The following is a 24,735-nucleotide window of genomic DNA, read 5'->3' as shown; positions in this document are numbered from 1 at the left end:
TGAAATACTCATTTTACATGTGGAGCTATTGAAAGTAATGGACAACTGCAAATAACCAAATGGAAGTCAAGAAGGGACACTGCAAATTGATAACTGTCTGATAATTGTCATATTTTGTGGTAAACAAGTTTCCATCTTTCTTTTGTTTGTTTTGGGTTATTGCCTTATGAATGTTTGGGCGTGTATAAATAGCTGGAACAGTTAGTGACAGTAAAGCGTTAACAGATGAAAAAGCTGAAACTGGTGGATCCACAGTTGAAATAGTTATATGTGGATGAATAGCTGAAAAGCTGAAGCAGTGGTTCTCAAACTTTTTTACATCTAAGACCCTAAACTGACACAAGTTAGACCACGCCCCCATTTGATAAGATTTTGGCTTTTAGATTTTTTATCAAAGCAAGAGTTTGAAACCCATGATCATATTTTGTATCATTGTGTTACTTATGGATGGAATTGTAGCGAAAACAAATGATTCCCCTTTTGCTGTGGGACCCCCTGTAACCCACTCAAGAAACCTCTGGGGGTCTCCGGACCCCACTTTGAGAACCACTGGCGAAAGGTAACAGATTAACAGTGGAAATAGTTAAAAGTAGTGAAGTAACAGCTGAAATATTTTATTAAAAGAAACAGATAATTTGGTTGAAACATTAAGAAGTATACAATTGAATTTTACATAGTGTGTAAACAGAACCCAGTTTATAATCAGTTCATATTTGGAACGTGGTGAGTGGTGCTGATGAAGGGGCGCACACTTCATCTGGGCTGTGAGGATGCATCAGACAACAAAATGACTCTAAACACTCAAGAAAAATGAGATGTCTGTCAGAGCCAGACATGACGAAAACAAGACTCAAATTTGTAATGTCAACACAGTCTTGCATTCAATCTGCGAGCGCAAGAAGATGATGAGTTTTGGGGTGAGGTGAGACTCAAGATGAAAAGAATTTCATAAATACAATTAACTCGAGCACCCAACTTCCCTCTATTTTCTCAGAGCACTGCTTGTCACAGGTTAAACGGATGATTGCACTTTCATGGCAAAATATTAATAGAGTGAAAATAAGTCAGTGGTTCAGGGAATTGTACTCTTGTCGTCACTTAGAAAAAGATTACGCACACACAAGCTTAAGGGCAGAGACGATTCAAAACGTGTGGGGGTCTATTTATATCAAACATATGGATGAATCATATATTTTAGGTCAATAACATGAGCTGAGGTATTTTCATTATGTTTTGTTGTCAACATTTTCCAGTTCTGCTTCTTTAGTCTTTAAGCGTCTACACCAATATTGATCTCTCAGAAATCACACTATCTGACCCTTATATATGCAAAAACATGAGCATTTCTTCCTCCAAATATGAAGCAAAATCATTTTCAATTAAAATACATTATTAGCAATTTAAAGTGTATATTGGCAGGAAATAAAACATTTACAAAAACCCCCGGGTGATCAGCCTGAGAAGTTTTCTAATATAATTCATGCTTGCCATTTGTAAGTAAACATGGTGTAATTTGTGTCAGGTTTATGATGACAGATGTAGATTCAGTAGGTTTGATATGTGTGTGTGTAGGAGAGAACAGGGCTTGAATAAAGGAAGCAGATTTGGAGCATATCTGAAAATATTTTTTTTTTCAAAAAGCTAATAATTTAAACATTTTACATCAGTGAGTGACAACATGCCCAGAGCGTTTATCAAAGTTTACACAAATCCAATAACTTCATCTTCTAAAGAAGCACTAGAGCAGAAATGAGAAGCGAGCCTTTTTTTTTTTTTCATCTGCGTGTTATTTCCACGCTTCTCTCGGCTCACAATGAAGGGCTTCGAGCCAAATCAGCGGGAAAGGCTGATGGGGTGAAAAACGCTGTCCTTATCTATGTAGGAGAGTGGAACGGTTGCGGATGTGACTTTGTTATCATGCAGCTCACTGAAAGAGAGGAGGCGAAAGTAGAAGATGGGGAGGGAGAGGAGGAAGAGGGATTCCTGCTCCAATGTCAGGTTAATTGCAGGAATAGATTTCTTGGCAGGTAGGATGTTCCCTAAATAAAATAAATGACTTGTATTATCCCCCATTAGTAAAATATTCCACATCATCCTTCATTATTTACCAAAAATACACAGCAAGGCAATCTAATTCTCATGACCGAGCATCAATCACATGGCTATACTTCAATAAACAAACAAATCACTGCAGCGGCTAAAAGCATATGCTCTGAGGGCTCATCAAAAATCACACACATTTGATTCATGTCAACATTTCAAACGTGGCTCACTGGATGTGTTCAGTCAGTATTGATTAACGCAAAGCGACTGATCAATCTGGGGCTAAAGCACTCCACAGGTTTTCCTGTTCATCATTCCAGCGGTGGTCGACTCGCTGTCTCAGGAAAACAATGGCAAATAGAGATCAGAGTGATTCCACCGTCCTCTCTAAATTGAAAAAAAAAAAAACAGACTTCTGTAACAGCGTGAGCGAAGTGTGTCTGCTGACTGCGTGTCTGGTGACGACTGAGCAGCTCAAACAGTTTCAGACTAGAACACAGATCTAGTTCACCGTGTGCACTGTCCCCAAAATAAACAACAAAGTCATTCATGTCTCTTCAAGTGTTCTTTATTACCTGCGAGGAGGGTTTCGTAAAACCGGTGTTAAACTAGTGAGTCTATGTCATAGTCACTCTGACTGTGGCTTCGTCAAAAATTTGTGTTGCAAATACACTGATTGAAATCTGTGTTAACATACGTACAATATGACGCCTAACAAATACAGTAAGGCCACATCACCATTTGCACAATGACAGTTACAGTACAAACTGTGTGTGTTTGTGAGAAAGCTCGTCATAAATCTACAAATAGTGAGGAGGATGAAAAGCTTAAGACAATAATTTACAAAATATAGCGATGTAAAGCAGTCGTCTTTAAAATACCAACAGATATCCCTTTTAAACCAAAAGGCTCAGGTCTGCCAAATATCAGAGCATCAGTAATTATAATATTACAAAGTACTCAAGTCTTACAGCAATGATTCTGTACACGATGACCATCACATGCTCGTATTGCACATGGTTCAGTCAGTCACAACATCACTAATCCCACATTTTGTCTGTTCCACATTTTCAAATTTAATAACTGATTTCATGATACAAATACTGACGGTACGCTACAGCTAAATTTGTTTTTAACGTATTCTGAAGCTGCGAATGATTTATTATGCTGGTAGACTATCTTGTTAATATTAAGAACCTGCAATGCAATCTCAAAGTTTTTTATCATTTTCCAACAGAAAAATCACACATTTCAAAAACCAAGTGTGTATATCATACAATAATAGTGATAAAACTCAGTTTGGGGTTTTTAAGGAAACCACAGAAACTGAACTGACAACCAGTGTTGAGTGTATTTTACCCACAGTGCCCCATGGTGAGTGTGGTTTGAACCAGATTTAGTGGCCCCAGGGACAGCCGCAGGGGTCTCCACAGGCCCTCTTCCTTTCCCAGAGGATGTGCAGCTCCTCGGCTGTGTGTTGCGGGGACGACAGCATGTCCAGGTAGCACTCTTTCTCACACAGCCAGCCGGGGTCCTGGCAGCAGCACAGGGGGGTGTTAACATGCACATCTGGTTATTAGTCATACACTGGTTCAGGTCTCACTCGGGTTAAACTGTTAACACGCGCCTTTGGGACTGAACCACACGTTGCTACGATTACACCAGCTAACAAAACGATCCTGTCAAACTGTTGAGACGTTTTATTTGTCACGTTCACACACCATGTGATAAGGATGGTGAAGCTGTGCTAGAAGTCTGGTGTACTATACAATTTTGTACAAAGTATAAAAAGCACAATGGTTATCAGTTCTCAAAGTGACATAGTGAAATACTAAGAGGAGGAAAATGACAGTCATCTCAGTTTTCAGTCCTGCTCAACATGTACAGCATTTCAGCCAGCAGCCTTATTTGGGAGGAGAAAAACATTTATCATTTCAATTCAGGTTTTATTTTACATTGTATATTGTATATTTTCATTTTCGGTCTGTATTGCTGAATAATGAAGCTCTCCGGACTGAATCATTGCCAATAAAGTAAGTACAAATGATCAGCTGTGTGCATGATGATTTTTTTTTTTGTATTCAGTCCCATTGTTAAACTGTTCATCTTTCTACTGTCCTATTAATCTGAATTTAATGGTTCCATCGCTGCCAAAGTCTGATAAGTTGTCTTTTATAAATATATTTGACTATTGTGAACAAACCAAATGGCAGATCTTTTTCCTCTTTTACCTGATATTTCTGTGGTCCAACAGCTGCCATCCATATCCCCATGCTCACATCTTCTCCCTGTAACGACACATCGAGGACAGATCGCTCACATTATATTCACGATTATCTGCCCATTATTTCCCCACAGTTGCTTGGTGCTCAGTACTCCACCTGGTAGGCTTTCAGCTTCTCAGCATTACTGGCGAGCCACTGGACCAGGTCATGAGAGACCACATAGCCTGAGCCGCAGGCAAACGCCGGGTAGGCTGGACTAGCGTACTCCAGCTCCTGCCACTTCCCGATGCGATCCACTGCCCAACTCTGCCTGAAACTAGGTCAGGACAGCAGTTACATTATCATCACATCCTGTGTCCCTTTCACCTGACGCTTCACGGTTCTGACTGGGCAGAACATTCCTATTTGTTTCATCTAGAGTGCAGCTGACGGTGCACTGGAGTTAAGTTGCGAACACAAGAGGAGTAAATTCACAAGCAAAATATACATTGTCAACAGGATCAGACACCAAACTGTACTTACTTCCCCCACCAGAAATTGCTGCGCTTGAGACCCTTGTGGTCAATCTTCATTAATACTGAGTCCACATCGATATAACAATCATCATCCGTCTTCAGCAGCAGATTAAAGTCAGCGTTTCCCACAGACCTGCCAGAGAGGGAATTTGCAACCTTAATTAAAGCCGACCTCTGATTTTTTTTTTTTTGCAATATCTCAGAGTGGATTTATTTTCAAATACCGCTGAGAGTGAAAGGCAAGAGGTTTTGCAACTAAATAAAACACTTGCCAAGTCAAAGATTAAGACCACTGTGTATATTTTGCTACCTGATGACTCACAACTGTACTTTCTCCCTGACTGGGTGGTTGCAATTGTGATTCTAACAACGAGACGTTTTGAGGCGGCGACACACTTTCATTTCAGGGTGCTGATTTCCTCAGAGGGCCCAGGCAATTTGCAGACAGAGAATCGAGTCATTAGCACTCGGCATACCATTTATAGAACTGAAGCAGTTTGGAAGGTACGTTCCTGTAGGTGTCTACCACGTCTACGAACACCATGTCGCCGTGCCGCAGGCTCTCACGCTGCAAGGCGGCGTCCTCCTGCCTCAGCCTGGAGGCATGGTGCTCGGTCCTGGCTGGGCGGCCCCGCAGGAGCCCCGACAGACCGTCTCCATCTGACACACAGGTGGTGGGGGGTAAGCACAGGGAGGTGCGTGATGGGGGTAATGACAAAGAAAAACTGAATAAATCGGGGGAAATGGTGAAAGTCTTTTGGTGCATAGAGGGATTTAAAAAGAACCCACATTAACTTTTTATTCACCCAACTTATGAATAAATTAAGGCACTTTTGAGGAATAATAACTGAAATCACTGGCTGGCGGAACAGTATGATAAAATTTTAAGTTTACAGAATGGATCATTAGTTTTGTTTTCAGAGATATTGAATGGTGAATTTCATTTTCTTTTCACCAAAGTGGCTACAAATCCATTCTCAGATAAAGTCAAATGCAAACACACGCAGGAGGTAAAATCAATAATGAAACACAACAGGGTGGAGAGGGGAAGAACCATGTTATTTCCCATTTGACATGTATGCAAGAGCCCTACGGCAAAAGAAAAGAGTTAATCTCATAACCTGCCAGGGTGAGCAGGTTTTTACAGAAGGACTCCTTTTCAACAGCTGGCTAACAGAGCGATTTTCATAAAATTGTTCTCATAAGAAGCTCAGACTTAATTTTGTTGCTGGACCAACCGTAGATAGTGAAGGTGAACCCTCCAGCCAAACCGGGAAACCCAAGAGCACTTCTGTGAGGCAATATGCCCTCTGCAATCTGCAAATCCAAGAAAATAGCAAAAAAAAAAGTAATTTTTTAATTTCTTTTCCGAACTTCAAAACTTGAGACAATATTCTTTATACATTTTTTTTGACACTGCATGTGAACACGTACAGAGGAGATCTTCAGGACACCACCTCCATCATTGAGCTGCACAGAGGAGGAGTTGACTGTTGTCAATCCAGAAGAGTCCAGACTCTCCCAAACCAGCGTCCCCTCAAAACCCTGGATGAAAAACAGACATTTCACTCACTGCATATGTAACATGGTGTTGTTCTGTCCAACACCAGTCACATTACATGCAGGACACTAAAGTCATGTCGTCTGTATTATTCTGGGGTTGGTTAAGGTCAAGGTAGTTTTCTTTCTACATTAAAAAATCTTACATATTTATATTTGAAATCATATTTAGTTTTTTATTTCTGTTGGGAAATTATTCATTTCCAAGGACACTTCCTGGAAAGATGACTCATGACCTCAGTATCTCCACAGTCCTGGTGAGTATATGTGAAAACTGACCTTAGGCAAGATGAACTGCTCCACCGGTTTGTACCAGACCCCGTTCACCACGGTCCCTGTGCTGATGGCACTGAAGCGCGCAGTAACCACAGCCTCCTGCAAAAAGTTTTTACACAAAGTTTACACACAGAAACTCGACTTTTTTACACCAACGTGTAAATTTATCTTTATCTAGACTGAATACTGCACCACAGACTGTTATCTCAACGGCAGTAATCCAACAGGAGTTTCGGTTTGTGTCGGGGACCGAGGCAGTAAACAGTAGCGGCACCAGCTGCCCCCAGGCTGTGTATCAGAAAAACACCATACGGGATATATTACGCCCCGAGGTCGAGGCCCCGTTACCTCCTGGTCCAGCTGGAGAAGCTTCACCGTAACGTTGCTCTGAAGCTCGGGCCGGGTCCCGCTGGGAAACACGCCCAGCCTTGTGATAACCACTGGATGGAGGACCTTGAAATCCAGGGCGATGGCCGACACGTCGGATGGGGCGAGCACCGAGGGGTCAGACACCGTCACGATCTCTATCTCTGCATCCTGCCCTGTCACTGGGACAGACGGAGGGCAGACTGTTACTGCACAAGCACAGGTGAGATTTATTATCGTCCCAACATGCTGACCATCTCTTTTACAGTGATGAAGAACAGGTGATTCGAGGAGAGCCTTCAGAGAAGAAGGCAGACTCTGGGAAAGCTACACCATCAGCACTTTGAGGAGCTGGTTCCTGGGACCGCTGTCTTCAAAGTGAGCTTCTGCTCGTGAGTGTGGTTTCTTAATTACAAAACAGCAGTTTATTACCCAGGAGATCAATGAAAAGATCAAGGCTGTTAAAGGGAAGAAGGCTTTTTACTTTATATACGTTCTACACAAGTTCTGCTGCATGCTCCAGAATAAAAGACAATTAGGGGCAAGGGCAAAAAAAACAAAGAGAGAGCAGCTTTTTATCAAACGACACGTCTCTCACACTGACAGAGTGGAATTGAGCTGCAGGATTTTACCGGTGTGTGAGGATATGTTAAATATTGCTATGCTGACTAAATATAAATGCTTAGTTTGTGCCAACTTGTCAAAACAAACAACAACAGCGCTTCTCTTGGCACTGGCCAGCATTAGCTTGCCAGTTTATTCATTGGAACAATGAATAAAACTTGGCATAAATCATTAATTATTTACAACAAATTTACTGCTATTTCATATTTTTTGGTGATTTTCCATATTAATCAACAACTAATATTGTATAGTGTTCTGTATTGTTTACATTTCATATAATCAGTTTATTTATTATTCTTATTTATATTTATATTCCTGATTAATTGGTTAAATAAAACGTTAAAAATACTGAAAATGGCCAATCACATCTTCCCAGATTCCAAGATGACGTCTTCAAATCTTTTTTGCAACAGTTCAAAAACAAATATATTCAATTTACTACCACAGAAGACTAAATAAACAGCACATATTCACATTTGAGGAGCTGGACCCAGTGAATTTTTAGGATATTTGCAACAAAAAAGGACTTACATGATTAATTGTTTATCAAAATCTCAGTGCGAGTCACAACATGTCAATCAAACATGGTAAAAAAAAAAATCTGCCCTCAAGTCTCAACATTTTTGAATATCATTAAAAATTTGATTATGTCTCATTACTACAAAACACCAGCCCCTTGTGTTGGGAGCAGGATTACTAGAAACAAAGTCTGAGATGCTAATTAGCATTCACCTTATTGTAGTCCCCAAGAAAAATCCCGATGATGAAGGCAGCACAAACAAACAAACACATTTCAGAAACAATTAATTGTCCACTTAGCGCACGCTCTGACTTGAATCCTGAGTCAGGTACTCAACTGTGTTTAAAAGCAGCCATTGTCTCTTTCTCTTCCACTCACACCAAGCATCTCGCACCAAAGCTGCCCGCCTGCCTCGGATTCTGAAGCAAATCACGTCAACACTTACATCCATTAACACGCTGGAGAGCAGAGAATGGGCTGGAAAAATAAAACATCACCATGACCCTAAAGGCCATTGCCTATTCTGATGAGCAGTAATTATGTTTTCATGAAGGCAACAAACACTGAACCGACCAGAGGAAAAGTAGTGAAACGGCTTAACTGGACTGGCTCTGTGAAGGTGAGAGACATGGACAATTTGCTGCAGACGTTCAGTGAGTCTGTTCAATTATTTCATCTAGTGTGTCAGTGCTTCATATAGCTTTACTTTTCGAGTGTTAGTGCGCAGCTCTAGTTACGGCTGCAACAGCTGCATTGACTGTCAGACATGTCTGCTTCGGCCTTGGGTATGGAATGGAAAAGAATGGTGTCCTTGAGCTGTGGGGGAACACGAATAAAGGTTTTTTTTTTTTTAACTTCTTTTCTGAAGATGCATTCTTTTAATTCTCTCAACTCACCTCCTGCTATTCTTCTCTGTTCTCAGCTCAGCCGCTATTAACAACTGCACATGCAAGCTACAGACTGCACACAGAACACCTCTCTGTATTACAGCTGCAGATGTCTACTCAGTACCTGGCTCGGTGAAGTTCAGGATGGAGCAGGAATACGGATCCTCTCTGTCCTCCTCTGGAATGGGACACCCATGTTTGCCCACGATAAACTTCACCCCCACTCTAGAAATAAAAAGCACAAACACCACTGTGTTGTGTTCATCTATTTTTGTGCAATATTAGGCAACAAGATTTCAAAAGCTTGTCCATCTATCCACCCTCCGTTGCCATGGTTACTGAGGGTTGCTTAAAGGCCATCACACCTTATCTTTGCTTAGATCGCTGAATGAGAAGGAAATGGACAAAAAGGAAGAATGAAAGAGAGAACAGTATTGGCCGCTAGTCAGGTAAAGATAAAAGAGGTTGATGGGGAAGTTTGTTATTAGCTCCCATCTGCAGGCTTTATTTCCACTACATGAATCTGACCTGGGAAAGAAAAAGAAAGGAGGAGAAACAAGTGGTGAAGTTGGAGATCCACCCTACAGACCTGTGCTGGAAGTGGGGGTGATCTCGGAGGTAGCCCAGCCAGGTCTCCCTTATCGCTTGTCGCAGTTCATAATGGTGTCTCGCTGACAGCACTCCCACCAAAACTTCATAGAAAGGTAATGCTTCATCTGTATGAAAAACAGGAACCATGCTGAATTTTTTAATTTCTGATTGAAAACCTCAAACAACAGCAGCAGTCAACTGTGATGAAATAAAATGTAAGCATGGGGTAAAATATGACCTACAGTTGATGACAATGACAAGGCAACAAGATAAAAAATAATAATCACACTTTGAGGCATGCTTGATTTATGATTCCCATTCCTGATCCTGACAGCAGTTTCCTCTGGTACTTAGTTTGCACTGACTTACTGTGATGCATCCTGTAACGCACCTCATGGAAATTAATGTCTTCATGCATCAAAAGGTGGTTAAACTATAATCCCCTGATAAAAAAAAAAGAAAGCGGCTTCAGCCTCCAGTACAGCCCTGATAATAAGTGATAATCCATTTGAAGGCAGCACAGCGCTCAGTAGTTGCACTGTAATAAGGCAGAGAATCTCAGCTCGCTCCAGCCTCTTTTTCCAGACGTTAGACTATCCCAGCAACGCCCAACACTACTGAACTGTTACATGCACATTATTTCCCTCTTAAACACACACACGTATGAACACACACTCTCCAGCGCGGACACACGGCCACGCAAACAAGCGTGAACTACCTGTTCCCACACAAACTAAAAACCACAACAGACACACCGGGGCGGTAAAAGCAAAGTTAATCAGCCGCTCGGCTGTGAAAAAGTTGCAAAGCTTTGTGGAGCTGAACCCCGGGGTTGAGGCTAAAAAAGTACCCGAGTGTGTGTTGTTGTCCAGCGAGGTGGAGGAGGGTCGTTGTGCCAACCACAAGTGCACCAGGACGGCAACAGCACAGGGCAGCAGAATGAGCGCTAGCCTCCGCATGGACGGAGCCCTTCACTCAGCCGGAGCAGCCTTCAGCTTTAGCGGCGCGGAGCCTCTTCCTGAGCCACACGGCGCTGCGCGGTGGTGTGAGCCGCTCCGTGTGTGCGCTTCATTTCAGCTCCGCAGCTCTCCGCCGGGCTCTCAGCACTGCCTCATGTCTGCCTCCGCTGCTCGGAGAGCTGGGCCAATGGGAGACGAGTATCCCTGTCGCTGTGCACTCTGGGAGATGGAGTTGGAGATGGAGAACACTCTCTAGCCAAATAAATACAGTTGAGTCTGAAAAACAATCTGTGGTTGCATTGTAATATGGTAGTTATACAAAATTAATATTATTATTATCATTATCATTTTATATATATATATATAATTATTATTACACTGATGATGACAAATTAGAAAGAACAGTCATTTTTAACATTAAACTAAGCCAGTATTATACTATCTGATCATTATTACTGATACATTAATCTATCTATCTATTCTAATTTTAAGTCTTGCTATTTTAGCAGTGTGTAGCCTATAAACAAGATAAATGTGTGCACCACAGTGGGTGTAGAACATACATTTCAGAATTTAATGTCTCCATGTAATATAAAGCAGCCCCATGCAGTTTCAATCTCCACCTAAACCACATTAAATGAACAGAATGCTGTAGAAAGCAGAAAAAATATTATGTGTTTTTCAAAGTAAGTTGAAACACTAAATCACTGATAAAAGCTACAAAAAGTTTGGCTGAGGTGGATCTTCATGTTTATCATATCTTTTTTGTTTGTTTGTTTGTTTTTTCTTCAAACCACCACCATTGCAAATTTCTAATGAAGTGAGAAAAAACATCTAAGCATATTAGAAAATTAACATATGGATCCCTCTAAAACCCAGGTGACATGTCACAGCTTTAGGATTAGAACATATTAAACCCGTTACTCTGTGCTGCTCATAAAGTATTTAAACAGAATCTATTGTGCATGGTGAGGGATGTTTGACGACAATCTCTTCTGACTCTGAGAGCACCGGTGTTTCTCCCAGAGAGGAAGAGAAGGCCACACCACCCAGAGCGCCTGCTGCCATGCTTGTAAACATTTCATTTGTATTGATTTTAATGGAGTTCCAGTGTTGCATAAATGTTATTTTAGAGACCTTACCACCCATTCTAGGGAAAAATAATAATGTAATGGAAAACCCTGGTGTGCCACACACTGTTGTGAGTAGAAATCATTGAGAAATTGCTGCAAAACAGCCTGCTGTTACTGTAGATAAATAATCTTATCAGAAATTGTTAGTTTTCTTGTGTGTTTTGCGGAGACTTTGGGGGCTCACTGCTCAATTTGGCAAATTGCTCCAGCCCAGATTCCTGGTATTAGATAACCTACTGCCCTAGGGATAATTACTTTCCTGTGCATTATATAATTCTTTTTGGAGTCGTATTCATAGATATACTCATTACAATGATTTAGTTTTCTCTCTGCAACACATTATTCATTTGAAAGGAAAAGGCTATTCATAGCATGGGCAGGGATTCGTTAAACACAACGCAACATCTTGCTCTACTGCGGACAGCCAACCCTCATCTATCCTATTTTGTTGTTTATGTGTCCAAATCTTATTTAACTTTTTATTTATATGTTGAAACCAATGACTTATTATCTGTGCTATTTCAAGACTATGTATGCAATTATTTTCAGTTTCTCTTTTTGCTTCACAGAGTGTTCAGAACGCTCGGCACTCTCTCCAGATCTATATAGATTTCTTTTTATCCACTCCGGTCCCAGCTGAGAACCATGTGCATACCAAATAATATTGAGACCTACTTCTTGAATTTTCTAATTTTAGTTTTTGGTACATTAAACTCACATTTCACTCCATAAATTTTCCCCCCCATAAAAAATTATTTTTTTTATTCTAAGGGAAGATTGTGCTGCCTGTTGTAATACTTCTAAAGCCCTCTGGAGTAGAATCATGATTTTGGGGTAGATAAAATTGACATAGCCCTGTAAAGGTTGTTTTTCACTCCCTAAGTACTTTTCTATAACCTTTATTATAATCATGAGTTGTTACATTTAAAGTCAGGAAAATAAACATCCATAAATATTATCTACTAAGACTTGAACACTCAAAAACTCAGCTAATCATCTGGACTGTAAGGATGTGGATAGAGCAGATTTTATTTACAGTGACCAAACAACCCAACTATGTTGATCACATTCTGATTAAAATGTTGTTAAAGCCTGATTGGTGCACAGAAGTTAGTTACATCTCATTTTTCCCACAGAGCCCCGCCCATTCAATTCATGTTGTTTGTCATGTTGGAGCCATTTATTCATAGTGAGAACCTGATTTTCATTTCATTATTTCAGAGCCTTTAACTTAAAATAAATGTTGATAAATAATCTACACCACAGCTGTACTGAGGCTCTGTAACTCTGACTGTCTTTAATCACATCCTGCTGCTTTGGATTGGTTCAGAGTTATAATCAGTAAGAGATGCCTGACTCGCCTTATCAGTGCCATTCATCAGCAATCTCTGTACCAATTTGTACAATCTACTCAGTTCCTGCCATTTTTTCCCTAAGTTGAATGTGACCTATGATAACAAATCACCAACTCGATCTCCTCGTGTGACTTATGTGGCCAAAACAAAAAAAAGCTCTTTTGCACTGATAAAGAGACAAAGTTTTGTGAAATAGTGTCTGGATAAAATAAACACTATCAACCAAACTTGGTGGAAAGTGGTAATTTCAGTCTTCTCCCAGGTGAGGCTGTAAATGCATGCATGGATGAACACATGAACCGGTTGATACCCGGAATTATTATTTAGCAACATTATTCATGCGACCTGCAGAGTCGGCGCATGAATTACTTCTTTTTCCTCTAGCTACGCTGTAGAAGTCAAACTGGCTGAGGCTGAATTGAATCATAATCCTTAAAAAGAAAAAAACGCCACGACACATGAACAGTGCATCCAGATGGCCTGTGGTTCAGCTCAGCCACAGGGGGTCTCCACTACACACCAGAATATCATGTTCCTCTATGAGACCCACAACGATTTGCAGTGGCTTTTCATGTTATCAGTGTGATCAGACAGACTGTATCTCGAAACATCAGTGAGAGACATGAAGCAGAAAGATTGAAGACACGGCACATCTGGGTTGCCCTTTTCCTTTAATTCATTTGATCCATCAAATGATTTACAAAGCCTGCTATTTAAATGCTATTTTTTTTTCCAAAACAATAATACCATTCATGTATACAGCTGCACATTGTCAACATATCCGGACTCCAATGAGATTATTATGTGCAGAGTAGCACCCAGAAAGTCAATGAGGAGGCAATATTTCATCTCATAATAGTTCTCTCTGTTATAGATAGAAATAAATCCATGCAATATTCATCTCTAGCCGTTATATTTCTTGTTTCAGATTTGGCACCGTCCTGAAGATGAGGTCAGTGAGAGCGCCCTGAGGTCAGTCTCAGGTTTCCAGATAGGAAATGATAACGATAATGATCCTGAAAACAATTTGAGTCCAATAGTTTGTGTTTGTGACAGTCTAGCATCAGAGTTTAATTCCTAATTCAATGGCTATTCAAGTACCGAGAGGAAATTTCCTTTAATTTACAGAAACGATGCTGCAAAAAAGCCTGAACCACCGAAGGGATCATATTATGTAAACCGACCCTTATTTTAAAAAATACTCAGATAGTATCAATAATTGCATGATTTATAAATGTCTTTTTTTTCCTAAGTATCATACAAGCTTAGTAGCACTACACGTCATGTAGCTGTCAGTGCTATGCAACAAATATTCAATAATACTACTGATAATAACAATATTAATAACGATCATAACAATTCATCGTAAAAATTAGCAAATGCTATTCAACTACCATGTAAAGGAAATGTTTTTCGACAGTGTGCTTTTTCTTCCAAAACAAACAGAACGGAAAAAAGGCTGCGGGACACAGTGCGAGGATCACACTGCTCTCACAGAAATTGGCACTGTAACATACTGTACACTCTAAAAGACTGACGGCCCCTCGGAAACAGAGGAGGCTGTCAAAAAGGAGCAGAGAAACATGCAGGCCTCTGGTCTGGCATTAATGTCAAAGGCCGTGCCATTCACTCGAGGACAGGCAAAAAGAATCAGGCTCAGGAAACATGCCCAGCAAACAAATGAGACCCGTTAAGGAAATAAGAGGAGAAGATATCCTGCAGCTTGTAAAAATATTCCAGTCGTGGGGCCGCAGGATTAACTGATAGTGTCTCTGATTTGAAGTGGATGAAGTATATGAAGAGTAAATCAAACAGAGCAGTAAAGGTAGAATGCATTAGAGCGGGCATGGGAAGGAGGCGGCAGATACATAAATAATTTTTGACTTGAGGGTTGTTTGCACAGTGATAACCCTGAAGAACTCATCTCGCCATTGAAACATTAGCTCTGCACCTTTCAATAAACAGAGTCTATTTATTTATTCGCAGGTGAACTGATGTGCAGCCCCCTGCTTATTATTACAGACCGAAAGAATTCACTATTGGAGATAAGGTTTGTGTTTATGGGCTCTAATGAGAATCGGACTGTACTGCAGCACTAACGCGAGCGGGTTAACTGTTGCTGACTCTACAGCAAATTGAAACAGAAACCACTAGTGAGGGAAGTGTCAAATTTCAGTGGTACTTTCAGTAAGTGTTGCTACAAATAGTCAAACTTGTGCTCTGAAAGCAATAAAAACTAACTCAAATTATGTTCAAGATGATACAAAGATAAATGTTTTTTATTCAGATAAAGGGAAAGGGAATAAATGTTTTAAAAAGGTGGTAGACACTGGGCACATTTCTGTTTCCTGAGGCATGTTAAGATCTAGCACAATAAAAGAAAAAAGAAAGAAAAACATCTCTCATCTCATTAAGCGCTGAGCAAGGCTGTTCTCTAATAACAAAGCAATAACAAACCTATTTAACAAGACATGATACGCTCACTGGGTTGCCAGTTTGGTAGCTTGACTCCCCCAAAACCCTCAGCCACCAGGACAGAGCTGACCAACAACAGAGTGTCCACCTGGCAAAACTCAACTCAACGCCTATGGCCAGTAGCTTCAGGTGTGGTGACGACAGAGAAGGCAGGCAACGCCATGCCTGCACCTGTACAGCTCTACCGGCAGGTCATCAGAGGATGGTGCAGAAGAACTTCTTCTCCCGGAAAGGGTTCTCGGAGGCGGGGACGGGCACGATGAGCGGGTCCTCGCGTATGTGGGCGTCGCAGTACGCCATCAGGTCTGCAGCTGCTTTGGATACCTGAGATGTTGAGATGAAGGAGAAGGACATTCATATGTGACCAGATGTTTCTCTTACTATCATGTTCCCTTTGGCTGAATCCCTCCCTCTCTTTGTCTAAAACGTCTTTGGGATGTTTCTGGAGCAAAATTAAACCTAGTCTCCCTCTTTTCCAGCCCACCGTGCTTCATTTACAACATTTTAGAGTTACCTCACCTCCTCAGGTGGTGTCTGAGTTTGTTTCTGGTTCTTCTAACACAGAGTCCTTCAGCCATATGACTTAAAAGTTCAAAGCCAGCTGGGGACTTTTTGTTGCATCTCTCTTGCATCATTTTCCGTCATTTCACCACCGTCAGTGTCTAATAAAAGCATAAAATGCCGCTAAAATGATCACTTTCAAAAAAGTACTCTGCAATGAAATGAAGTATCTATAAGGAGAGAGAAAGAGATTTTAAGGAGCTGCTCAATCAGATGGAGCCACTTTTGAATTCCAACATGGCACTTTTAAGCTTAACTTTTTTTTCCTCTTGAACATTTATTTTTCCTTTGAGAGTGAAAATTGTATCTTATAAAAACTATAATGAATAGCTGAAGGTAGTGTTTTGTTGACTTGATGATCACTACTATGATGATGTATGAGGCACATTGCTGCCTGTATAAGGTAAGTGGATACGGCAGACACCACCCTGATGAAGGTAGGACAGCCAAAAACATTTGGCGAGGTGAATAAAGCACGGTGTACCGGAGAGGAGTTGTGTGACGTTTTAATTTTGATAGACTTCCACTGAAGACCATAATGCTCTGCGACTCGCTGCGTGTTCGTTCTGGCAGAAAAATGTTTTTGGAACTAAACTCGATCCAGATGAGACCTGTCCAAAATCTGGATGAATGTTGCGAGGCTCCTTTTTTTTCTGTGCGAGCTGCATATTGTCCGAGTTTCCGACTTGCCAGTGCCTGTGGCAACTGTACTGATGCCTATAACCTCAGCCTCAGGCAAGGGGAGAAGACAGCTCGTCAGGATGACTGACAAGTGTTAAGGCGGGACCTTGACCGGCTGAGGGGAGAGGACGACGGGACTGACAACACACTTCCTTTCTCAAGGCGAAAAGTTGCATATGTCATGCGTGTAATTTTGAAAGTCAAACAGTGAGTATGAATTCTACAGTAGAGTCGGACTGTATGTGAATGCAGGTTTCCACTCGGGAGCTGAGTGGGAGGTAATGGGAGGGGAAGCTGCAAATGGAGAGCAGAGGAGCAGCTGCATCAGAGGGACGGTGAGGGCTCAGGGATCTATGTGGAGGACAGAGCCATCTGATCTCCTGCCTGCCACTTCACCTCACCCACTGCTGCTCTCACAAGAGAATACAATGCACAACGTCCATCCCTCTGCCTATCACTTTTAGTCTTAAAGAGGGATTATTATAGTACTATCACCACAGCATAAAATTATCCTGTCTGAAGGGCTGTGGATCTATACTCGGTGCTGATTTTAAAGGAACAACATGGCTGCTTTTATGCTATATTTTTCTTGATGTCAATAAATCCCATTAAAAGACCAAACACAACAATGCATTATTCAGTCTCTGAGCCTTTCTGACTTCCCTTCCCTGTGGCACTCAAGCTGTAAACCCATTCATTCCCACTGAAGACGTGTATCTATTAAAGCAGCTCACAAATATATACTTCCACTTTTAAGAAAGACTCATGGATTTCCTAAAACATCTGGGCAACAAATGTTACTCAAGCAGGAGTAAACATTGTTAGCAGAGCATTTGTTAGGGACTATTTTCAGTCATGGATTAATACACATTTGGTGGCACAGAGGAATCAGGCTTTAGCCTCACAGGCAATACTTGTTGTTAGGATCAATTTATTATTGGTTTGGTCTTTTCATGGGATTGGGTGACAATAAGAAAAATACAGAATGTCACCAGCTTTATCCTTTAACCTGTTAACCACCTTTCCATGTCAGAATACACAACTTTTTAACAATACCATAAAATCTTGTTTTCTTTTGTATCCCTTCAGGTTTATTCACTCTATCTTTACCTCAGTCGCCCATGCTGGGTTCGGGATTCCCCTAAGGATCCCCAAGACAAATATGTGATGATTACGGGAATAAAAACAAATAAACAAACATATACTTCTGTTACACAAATGATATTTCTGATCTTTGCTTTATTCTTGTGAGATACTGGACACTCTCACCTCTCCAGGGCGTCTAGAAATCCTTCAAATGAATCAATCTTAGAAGGAAAAAAGACTCAGTGGTTGAGCTGTTCAGACTTCACGCCCACACTGAGGCCACCACCTGTGATGAGGGGGTCCTTGCTTCATTTTAAGGGGTCACACCGAGCAAAGCGTTTGGAAACCGCTGTGAGGAAACCTCACTGTTAAATAAAGATTTTCCACCCTGCATCCTCCACTAGAAACCAGGAGACTGTTTAGTTATAAGAGAAACATTAAATTCCCAAACAAACAAACAAACAAAAAAAGGCAAAATGACAGAACAGTATAATCACACACGTTTTCCTCTTTGCATGATGCTGTTGGCTCTCTGCTCTAACTACTGTAACCACCTTGTTCCAGCTAATGCGTCTTTATTATTTTTGTCAGCCTCACACCACCTGTGCTGTGGCTCCGTGCGTGTTTTTGCAATTCCTCTGTGGCTAATAAAAGCTGATAAGTCACAACGATTGCTTAATACACCTCACAGGGAGATTAAAGGAAACAGAGGTGACATTTTCTTTTCTAAATCTGACAGGACCCGCTTTTAGAAAAACACTTAAATTGTGACAACTCTGAACAACACTGGAAAGCGTGTTTATGCATTTCCTAAAATGCAAGAGAGAAGAAATCAATAGAGCAATGCAATGTAAAAATCATCAGTGGGTAGGTTTACATGCACAACAATATACTCATATGAATATTTGAGATCATTTGATCTAAACTAAAATTGAACTAAATCGGGGATTAAACTGAATATCAATTCTGGATTTGACTAAGGTCATACTCAAAGCATGAGAGCATCATATCAAAAAACTAATCAAAAGACGCACATTAAAGGTTACCTCTAATGGCTGATTATTTCAGCTGCATCATTATTTTAAATACTTTTTGTCTAAACTACGGTGGCCACGAGCGCTAGCAAAGCAAATACTCTCAACGCAACCATATACAGAAACGTGCTGCGAGTAGCACAGATGACAAAGGAAGTGTTTCCAGGTGACACAAAAAAGTGATGAACCCGGCAAGGACACACTTGCTTGGATCTACATCCCTGCGCACTTGTTGTTCTTTGCTTTTAATGAAATTAAAGTCACAAAGCATTGATCAACAAGTGCGCCCAGCCGTATTTGGTTGTGTTGTGAGTATTTGCAGCGCACGTGTTGTCGAATTACTGAAGATTTTTTCTGAAATTGTTTGTGTTTTATCTGTTTGCATGTGTTTTCTGAAGTTGCAGTGCGTTGATCTTTCAGGGCCACCGTCCTAATCTGCCCAATCCAGTCCCTAATCTCGGTCTGCACAAAGCGGAAACATTAACAAAGCTTTCTCTTGCACTGCAAATAAACTGCTTATTCTCGTAATCAAACATAAATGCAATAATTACATTATCGTCTAAGTGCAGCCAGGGTTTCTGCAGAAAACGGGATCCCCACAGGACAATGATTGGTAGTGCACGTCGTGTGTGTGTGTGTGTGTGTCATTAGGCCCAGACTGACTGTAATTACACTGCAGCCCCATGATGGAAGGAGAGTCCTTCTAATTAGCACAGATCACATTCCTTTGGCTGATTGAGCAATTAATGAGAGTGTGGTGATCCCTCAATCAGCAGCACAGAGACCACTCTTGTCACTGACACACTCTCTCCCTCGTCAGATCCCTTAATTAAATTTAAGGGATCGCCAGACGTGGCCAACTATCTGTTTTATCCTCTTTCTCTGCACTTTTCTCTCCTTTCATTCGCAGCCACGTTCTACTTCACTGGCTCTTTCTTTTTCCGGGGCTGTTAATAAAGAATAACTTGGATCTCCACATCTGACGTGTCAAGTGGTTATAAAGCACAAACAGCTGCCTGCCTATCAATCATCCAACTACTGCTGGGGAAAAGAATACAGATGTGAAATCATGCCAATACTAGAACTGTTTTTTTTTTTTATATATAGAGGAGCTGACTCTTCTATCTCACGGAGCTAAAAGGTTTTCAGGTAAGAGCGAAACTGCACCACTCTGCAGCCAAACCAGACTGCAGAAGTCAACTATTCAGAAAGCTTAGATTTTTGTCGGAGATGCTACGTGGCCGAGTGAAAGCCTTTCCGATAAAGATCAAGTCTGACATTTAAGATTCATTTACATTCAAGTCTGATGCGTCTTTTTCAATAAAATGCTAAGGTGACAGTAAAACTGATAAGTCAAATCTATTCAGACACTGATCTAAACACTCCTGTTAGATAACAACATCATTTTACACTTTTTTATCATTTACCTTCACCTTCAGCACAACTATAAATGAGTCAGTTTACCTCGCACACTATTTCAGGTTGGGACAGCAGGTTATCATGCATGCTCTCGTTTTATATTCTAGCCATTAGCAGTTTACAACTTCCAGTGCACTTCAGCCGCAGCCTTCCCATCCTTCTTACTTAGTGCAACACACTGAGACATTCTTGTTTTTTGAGTTTCCTTTTATCAGTCAGCTATCACCACTAAATCTAACAGGACATTTACTCTCTCCAATCCAAACAAAGTGGAAATGGAAAACACTTCGCAAATGTATTTTTTCTGTTGTGTCGCTGTCCTTTTTAGCACCAGCATGTGAATCCACTCACAAAACTGGCTGAAGGCCTGAACCTGCTGAGTAAATGTTAAACAACTGACCACGAAACAGAGAGACGGCTCACCCAAAAAAGAAGGTGGGGACAGATTCAGTGTTAAAAATGAACAGTGTGATAAGACTGGTGTCCACGTGTCCAAATCCATTAATGTTTTTATGCTGCACATCAGCCAGAAAACTTGTTTTCAAAGTCAACTCATAGAATCAAGTGTATTAATGTTAATATTGGATTTCCTTTATTGATAGCGCCTTCGCAGCCATTTTGTCCCCAGTTTGTTGTCACCTCAGTAGTTCTTGTCGCCACCTCTGACTCTGAATTACATGTGACAAGTTTTTTTCCACTCAGCTGTTATGGTATGATACGACATGAACATGGGATTAGTGCTAGTCTTTAATCAAACACTGCGGCTTGAGAGCACTCAGCACAGAAATCACCTACATCTTTTCCATCCTGTTGAAACAGCTGAAGCTGCTCTGTCTAAAAACTCTAAAAGGTTGAGTGTAATCTACTGAAAACACTTTATAGGTTCAATCTTCACCGCTGTATTCAGATTAGTAATAACATAACAATGCCACACACTTTTACTATTAACTTTACTATTGAACCATGATTTAAAAAAACTGTACAGCTGAACGCACTGAGTCGCCATGATTCATATTTATTTTCATTTTTATCTAATATGATTTGTGCTCAACTTACTTTATTTTGTAAATAAAAAAATGTTTGTATTATTGTATGTTTCATGTTTATGGTCTTTCTGTATCCACTAAAAGTAAATATAGTATTTTGGAGAATTGATTTGAAAAACATCATGGTCATGTTGTTTTCTATACCTTTGGTGACACACATTACTTTTTATTTTGATGGACTTCGCAGCTCGCACTTGTCTGCACCGCGCTGTGCGCTTATTCTCAAAGTTAGAATAATTTGATCCATTTTGGGCCTTTTGAGCTCCCATAGACTTACAATAGAAAAACTGGGGGTGTATGTGGGATGTTGAGGTTATCAGTCTGCGTATGGTGAATGGAGACTTCTCCTTAAAAACCCTGTGAATGTCTGAACCAAAATACAGTAAGTGAGAAATGAAAATCAGATGTTGTGTCAAAAAGTCTACTTGTAGGTTAAATCAGGGATCCTCTATATACATCTTCCAACCCCTGTTTGTAGGGCGCAGGGATAATCACTTTGTTTTTTATGAAGAGGAAGTTTCCTTGTAAGCAGCCTTTGTTGTGCTTAGTAGGGATGATGGTGTATGGCAGGCTTCCAGACCCGGCTATAATGCTGAGCGAACAGCCTCGGGGCTGTGGGGCAATCATTCCCCGAGCACATGAGGAGCATACCCAATGAGATGATGACACCGCCTTTTAAGTTGCAGAAGAAGTCGTTGATGAAAACTATTGAGAAGAGTCTGTTGTTGCGGTGATCTTAACGCTGTGCAAACAATGACTTCTATTAATGGTTCTACTGAATCTATTGAATGGAAGTAATATAGAAATAACTGATCTCAACCATAAAGAGCATATAGGGCTCAAAAGTCAATATTTAACCAGGTGTTGTTTGATGAGGACACTCACTCTTTAGGAGGCCTCTACAGCTGCTTCACAATAAAAGTCTGGTGGAGTTGCAGGAGGTTAAAGGTAAAACGGATATAACAGAGAGTATTAGCACATTCAAACGTCTAGATTTTCTTTGCTGAGTCTAGGAATTTGAACCAATGACCTTAAGCTCACAATCCTGCTGCACACTCGCAGAAATCAAACACTGGCCACGTAAGATGAGGAGAAATCCTGCATGACCCAGTGCTAACCGAGGACATGCTCTACAACCATCCTCCGAAAGGACTGGTAGAAAACCGACATCAGAAGTGGTCAACAATCACCGTGACCCATCATGCCTCCGGGTTCATCCCTCACAGTTACTACATGGGAGGTGCTTGGGTCTCCCAGCTGTGCAGATACACTCCGACAGAGAGGTGGCGACACGGGTTCTTTCAAGGTGAACTTTCATTTGACTCCTGTCAGAAAAGGCTGCACTAAACCACACTGAGAAACATTAATTTAATCATCTTGCAGTCTGCTGGAGTAAATTATGGGAACTCATTATGGTCAATTATGAGACTTTATGTATGTGAAGAAAGTTGTATAAAGCCGTTTGTGGCTCCAGAGGGAGCTGCATGAAATCTGATAAATGACGTCAAGTGATGTTGGAGGAAAACTAGAGGAAGAAGGAAGAAGAATGAATGCAATAAAAAAGGACAATATTTATGGTTCTGCTGCATCAGCTCTGAGGCCTTGTGTCCATTGTAAGTGACAGTGTTACAGCAGAGCAATGTTGAATCAGTGCAGTGCTGTTTGAAAGAACAGAGAAACCATGAAGGACAGACGTAAGGTAATGGTGATGGTGAACTGTCTCAGGCCATCCAATGTATTCATAATGCACTACGATGACAAACAGTGTATAACTGTGGACAAAGTAAACAACCTTTTAACTTGCATTTACATTAAGGAGTAGTGTGACATTTTGCTTTCATGTTGTAGTTGGGAATATTGACACCACACTCATGTCTGTACCATAAATACATAGCAGGTGCAAGTGGCTTGTTAGCTTAGCTTAGCTTTAAGACAGGAAACAGGGGAAACAGCTAGCCTGACCCAAAATTCACTTTCCAACACCTCTGAAGCACAACAGTTAACATTGTTATATTGCTTTGTTTCATTTGCACAAAAAGTGTAAAAACTTGAGCATGACCAGGAGCAGTCACTTCCAAACAAACCAGATATAACGATATAACATGGTGATCGTCAGCTTTAGGTAACTTTATTACCTTTGGACAGGCGGAAGCTATAGCTGCTTACCTGTGTTTCCAGTCTTTATGCTAGGCTAAGCTAACCGGCTCTAGCTAGATATTTTCTGTACAGATCTGTTCATCTGACTCTCAGCAAGAAAGGGAAAAAGCGTATTTAGCAAATCTATTCCTTTTCATTTTGTGTTTTTAAAATGACAAGATGGCAGCATTTGCCTAAGTATGACTAGGTCAACAAATTCTATGAAATCAACAAAACCGACAAAACCAACCAAGACTAAGCCTCTAAGACCATTTACTCTTACTGAAGCAGCAAATTATGTTTCATTTCATTAAAGAAAACACTCTAATATCCTAAAACAGCTGGGCACTGTAGTTTTTAATCAAACTTCACTCAAACAGGAGTAATTATTGCATTAATAGGGGACTAATTTGAGCTGCGGATTAATAGATATTTGGCACATGAGTGAGTGGGACAGTGTATGTGGGATTGACTTACAATAATCTACAATGCCCATGTTCATCATGACGGAGCGTCGTCAGGCTGACATGTTTTTAATAGTTTTTCAGTGTAGATACTGAGATAGATAAATTATTATTATCATTTCATTGTGCGCAAATACTGAACGGTGACAGTCAAGAATGATAGACATAAAATAAATAAAAATAACTAAATGTTACTTAACTGGAGGTTTGAGACGCAGATGTTTTACCCTGTATATTTCACAGCTATATATATGCAGACCCATTTTATCACCATTTAAATAAGCTGATGTACATATGGACACAGACATGGCAGCTTATAACATTGAAGATTCATGTTAAACTGTCATACAACTCTCATGGCAAAGATACAGTAGCTCAACCATCTGATGAGTTAAAATATGAATACATTTAGTTGTAAACTCTCTGTTAAGGTTTGTACTTGCATCAAGTGGAGCTACAATTTTTGAAAGAAGAGTCTCTGAGTTTTTAGAATGACGTACACTTCAACTGGTGATTCACACATTGTTGAAAAAGAAACACATGCAAGGTGACACAGGTGAAAATAAAAGCCCTGTACCTTTATCCTATCCATGCAGGCCTCCATCTTCAGCTGCTCCACAGCTTTCCTGGCTTGGGAGATGCTGGCGGTGCTGTTGTTGGCGATACCGTCCTTCATGGTGCTCCTGTGACGCCAAACAGAGGCACAAAGGGGGACACATAGAGTCAATGAACATCACATTAAATCCAGAGAGCAGCAGCAGCAGCCCCCCCCCCCCCCC

General features: G+C 40.7%; 2 protein-coding genes across 3 annotated transcripts in view; both read right to left on the bottom strand.

Moving 5' to 3' along the window:
* Positions 1–590: 590 nt before the first annotated feature.
* b3galnt2 (beta-1,3-N-acetylgalactosaminyltransferase 2) lies at positions 591–10,738 on the bottom strand. 2 transcript variants are annotated; one of them, XM_023411811.2, is made up of 13 exons: positions 10,458–10,738; positions 9,606–9,732; positions 9,141–9,241; positions 6,968–7,167; positions 6,623–6,718; positions 6,218–6,328; positions 6,022–6,100; positions 5,260–5,443; positions 4,791–4,916; positions 4,425–4,584; positions 4,275–4,331; positions 3,407–3,577; positions 591–2,430 (listed from the first exon to the last, which is right to left on the bottom strand). In XM_023411811.2, the coding sequence occupies exons 1-12, from the start codon at positions 10,564–10,566 to the stop codon at positions 3,440–3,442; spliced, it is 1,488 nt and encodes a 495-aa protein (XP_023267579.1). In that variant the 5' UTR covers positions 10,567–10,738; the 3' UTR covers positions 591–2,430; positions 3,407–3,439. The 2 variants fall into 2 exon arrangements, with proteins under 2 accessions (XP_023267579.1, XP_023267578.1); XM_023411810.2 differs by lacking the exon at positions 591–2,430 and having other exon boundaries at positions 2,596–3,577.
* Positions 10,739–13,706: 2,968 nt separating this feature from the next.
* gng4 (guanine nucleotide binding protein (G protein), gamma 4) overlaps positions 13,707–24,735 on the bottom strand; it is a 12,741-nt gene continuing 1,712 nt past the window's right edge. Inside the window, exons 2-3 of the mRNA XM_023411600.1 lie at positions 24,534–24,639; positions 13,707–15,853 (exon numbers count right to left, since the gene is read on the bottom strand). Coding sequence (XP_023267368.1) covers positions 15,725–15,853; positions 24,534–24,632 — 228 coding nt within the window. The 5' untranslated portion in view covers positions 24,633–24,639 and the 3' untranslated portion in view covers positions 13,707–15,724. The remainder of the gene's footprint in view (positions 15,854–24,533; positions 24,640–24,735) is intronic.

The sequence above is a fragment of the Seriola lalandi genome, unplaced genomic scaffold, assembly GCF_002814215.2.
Source record: "Seriola lalandi dorsalis isolate HSWRI2012SDOR001 ecotype SW California unplaced genomic scaffold, Sedor1 jcf7180002054470, whole genome shotgun sequence".
NCBI lineage: Eukaryota > Metazoa > Chordata > Actinopteri > Carangiformes > Carangidae > Seriola > Seriola lalandi.
Note: the sequence above shows the minus strand (reverse complement) of the source record. Positions and strands in the feature narration are given on the sequence as shown.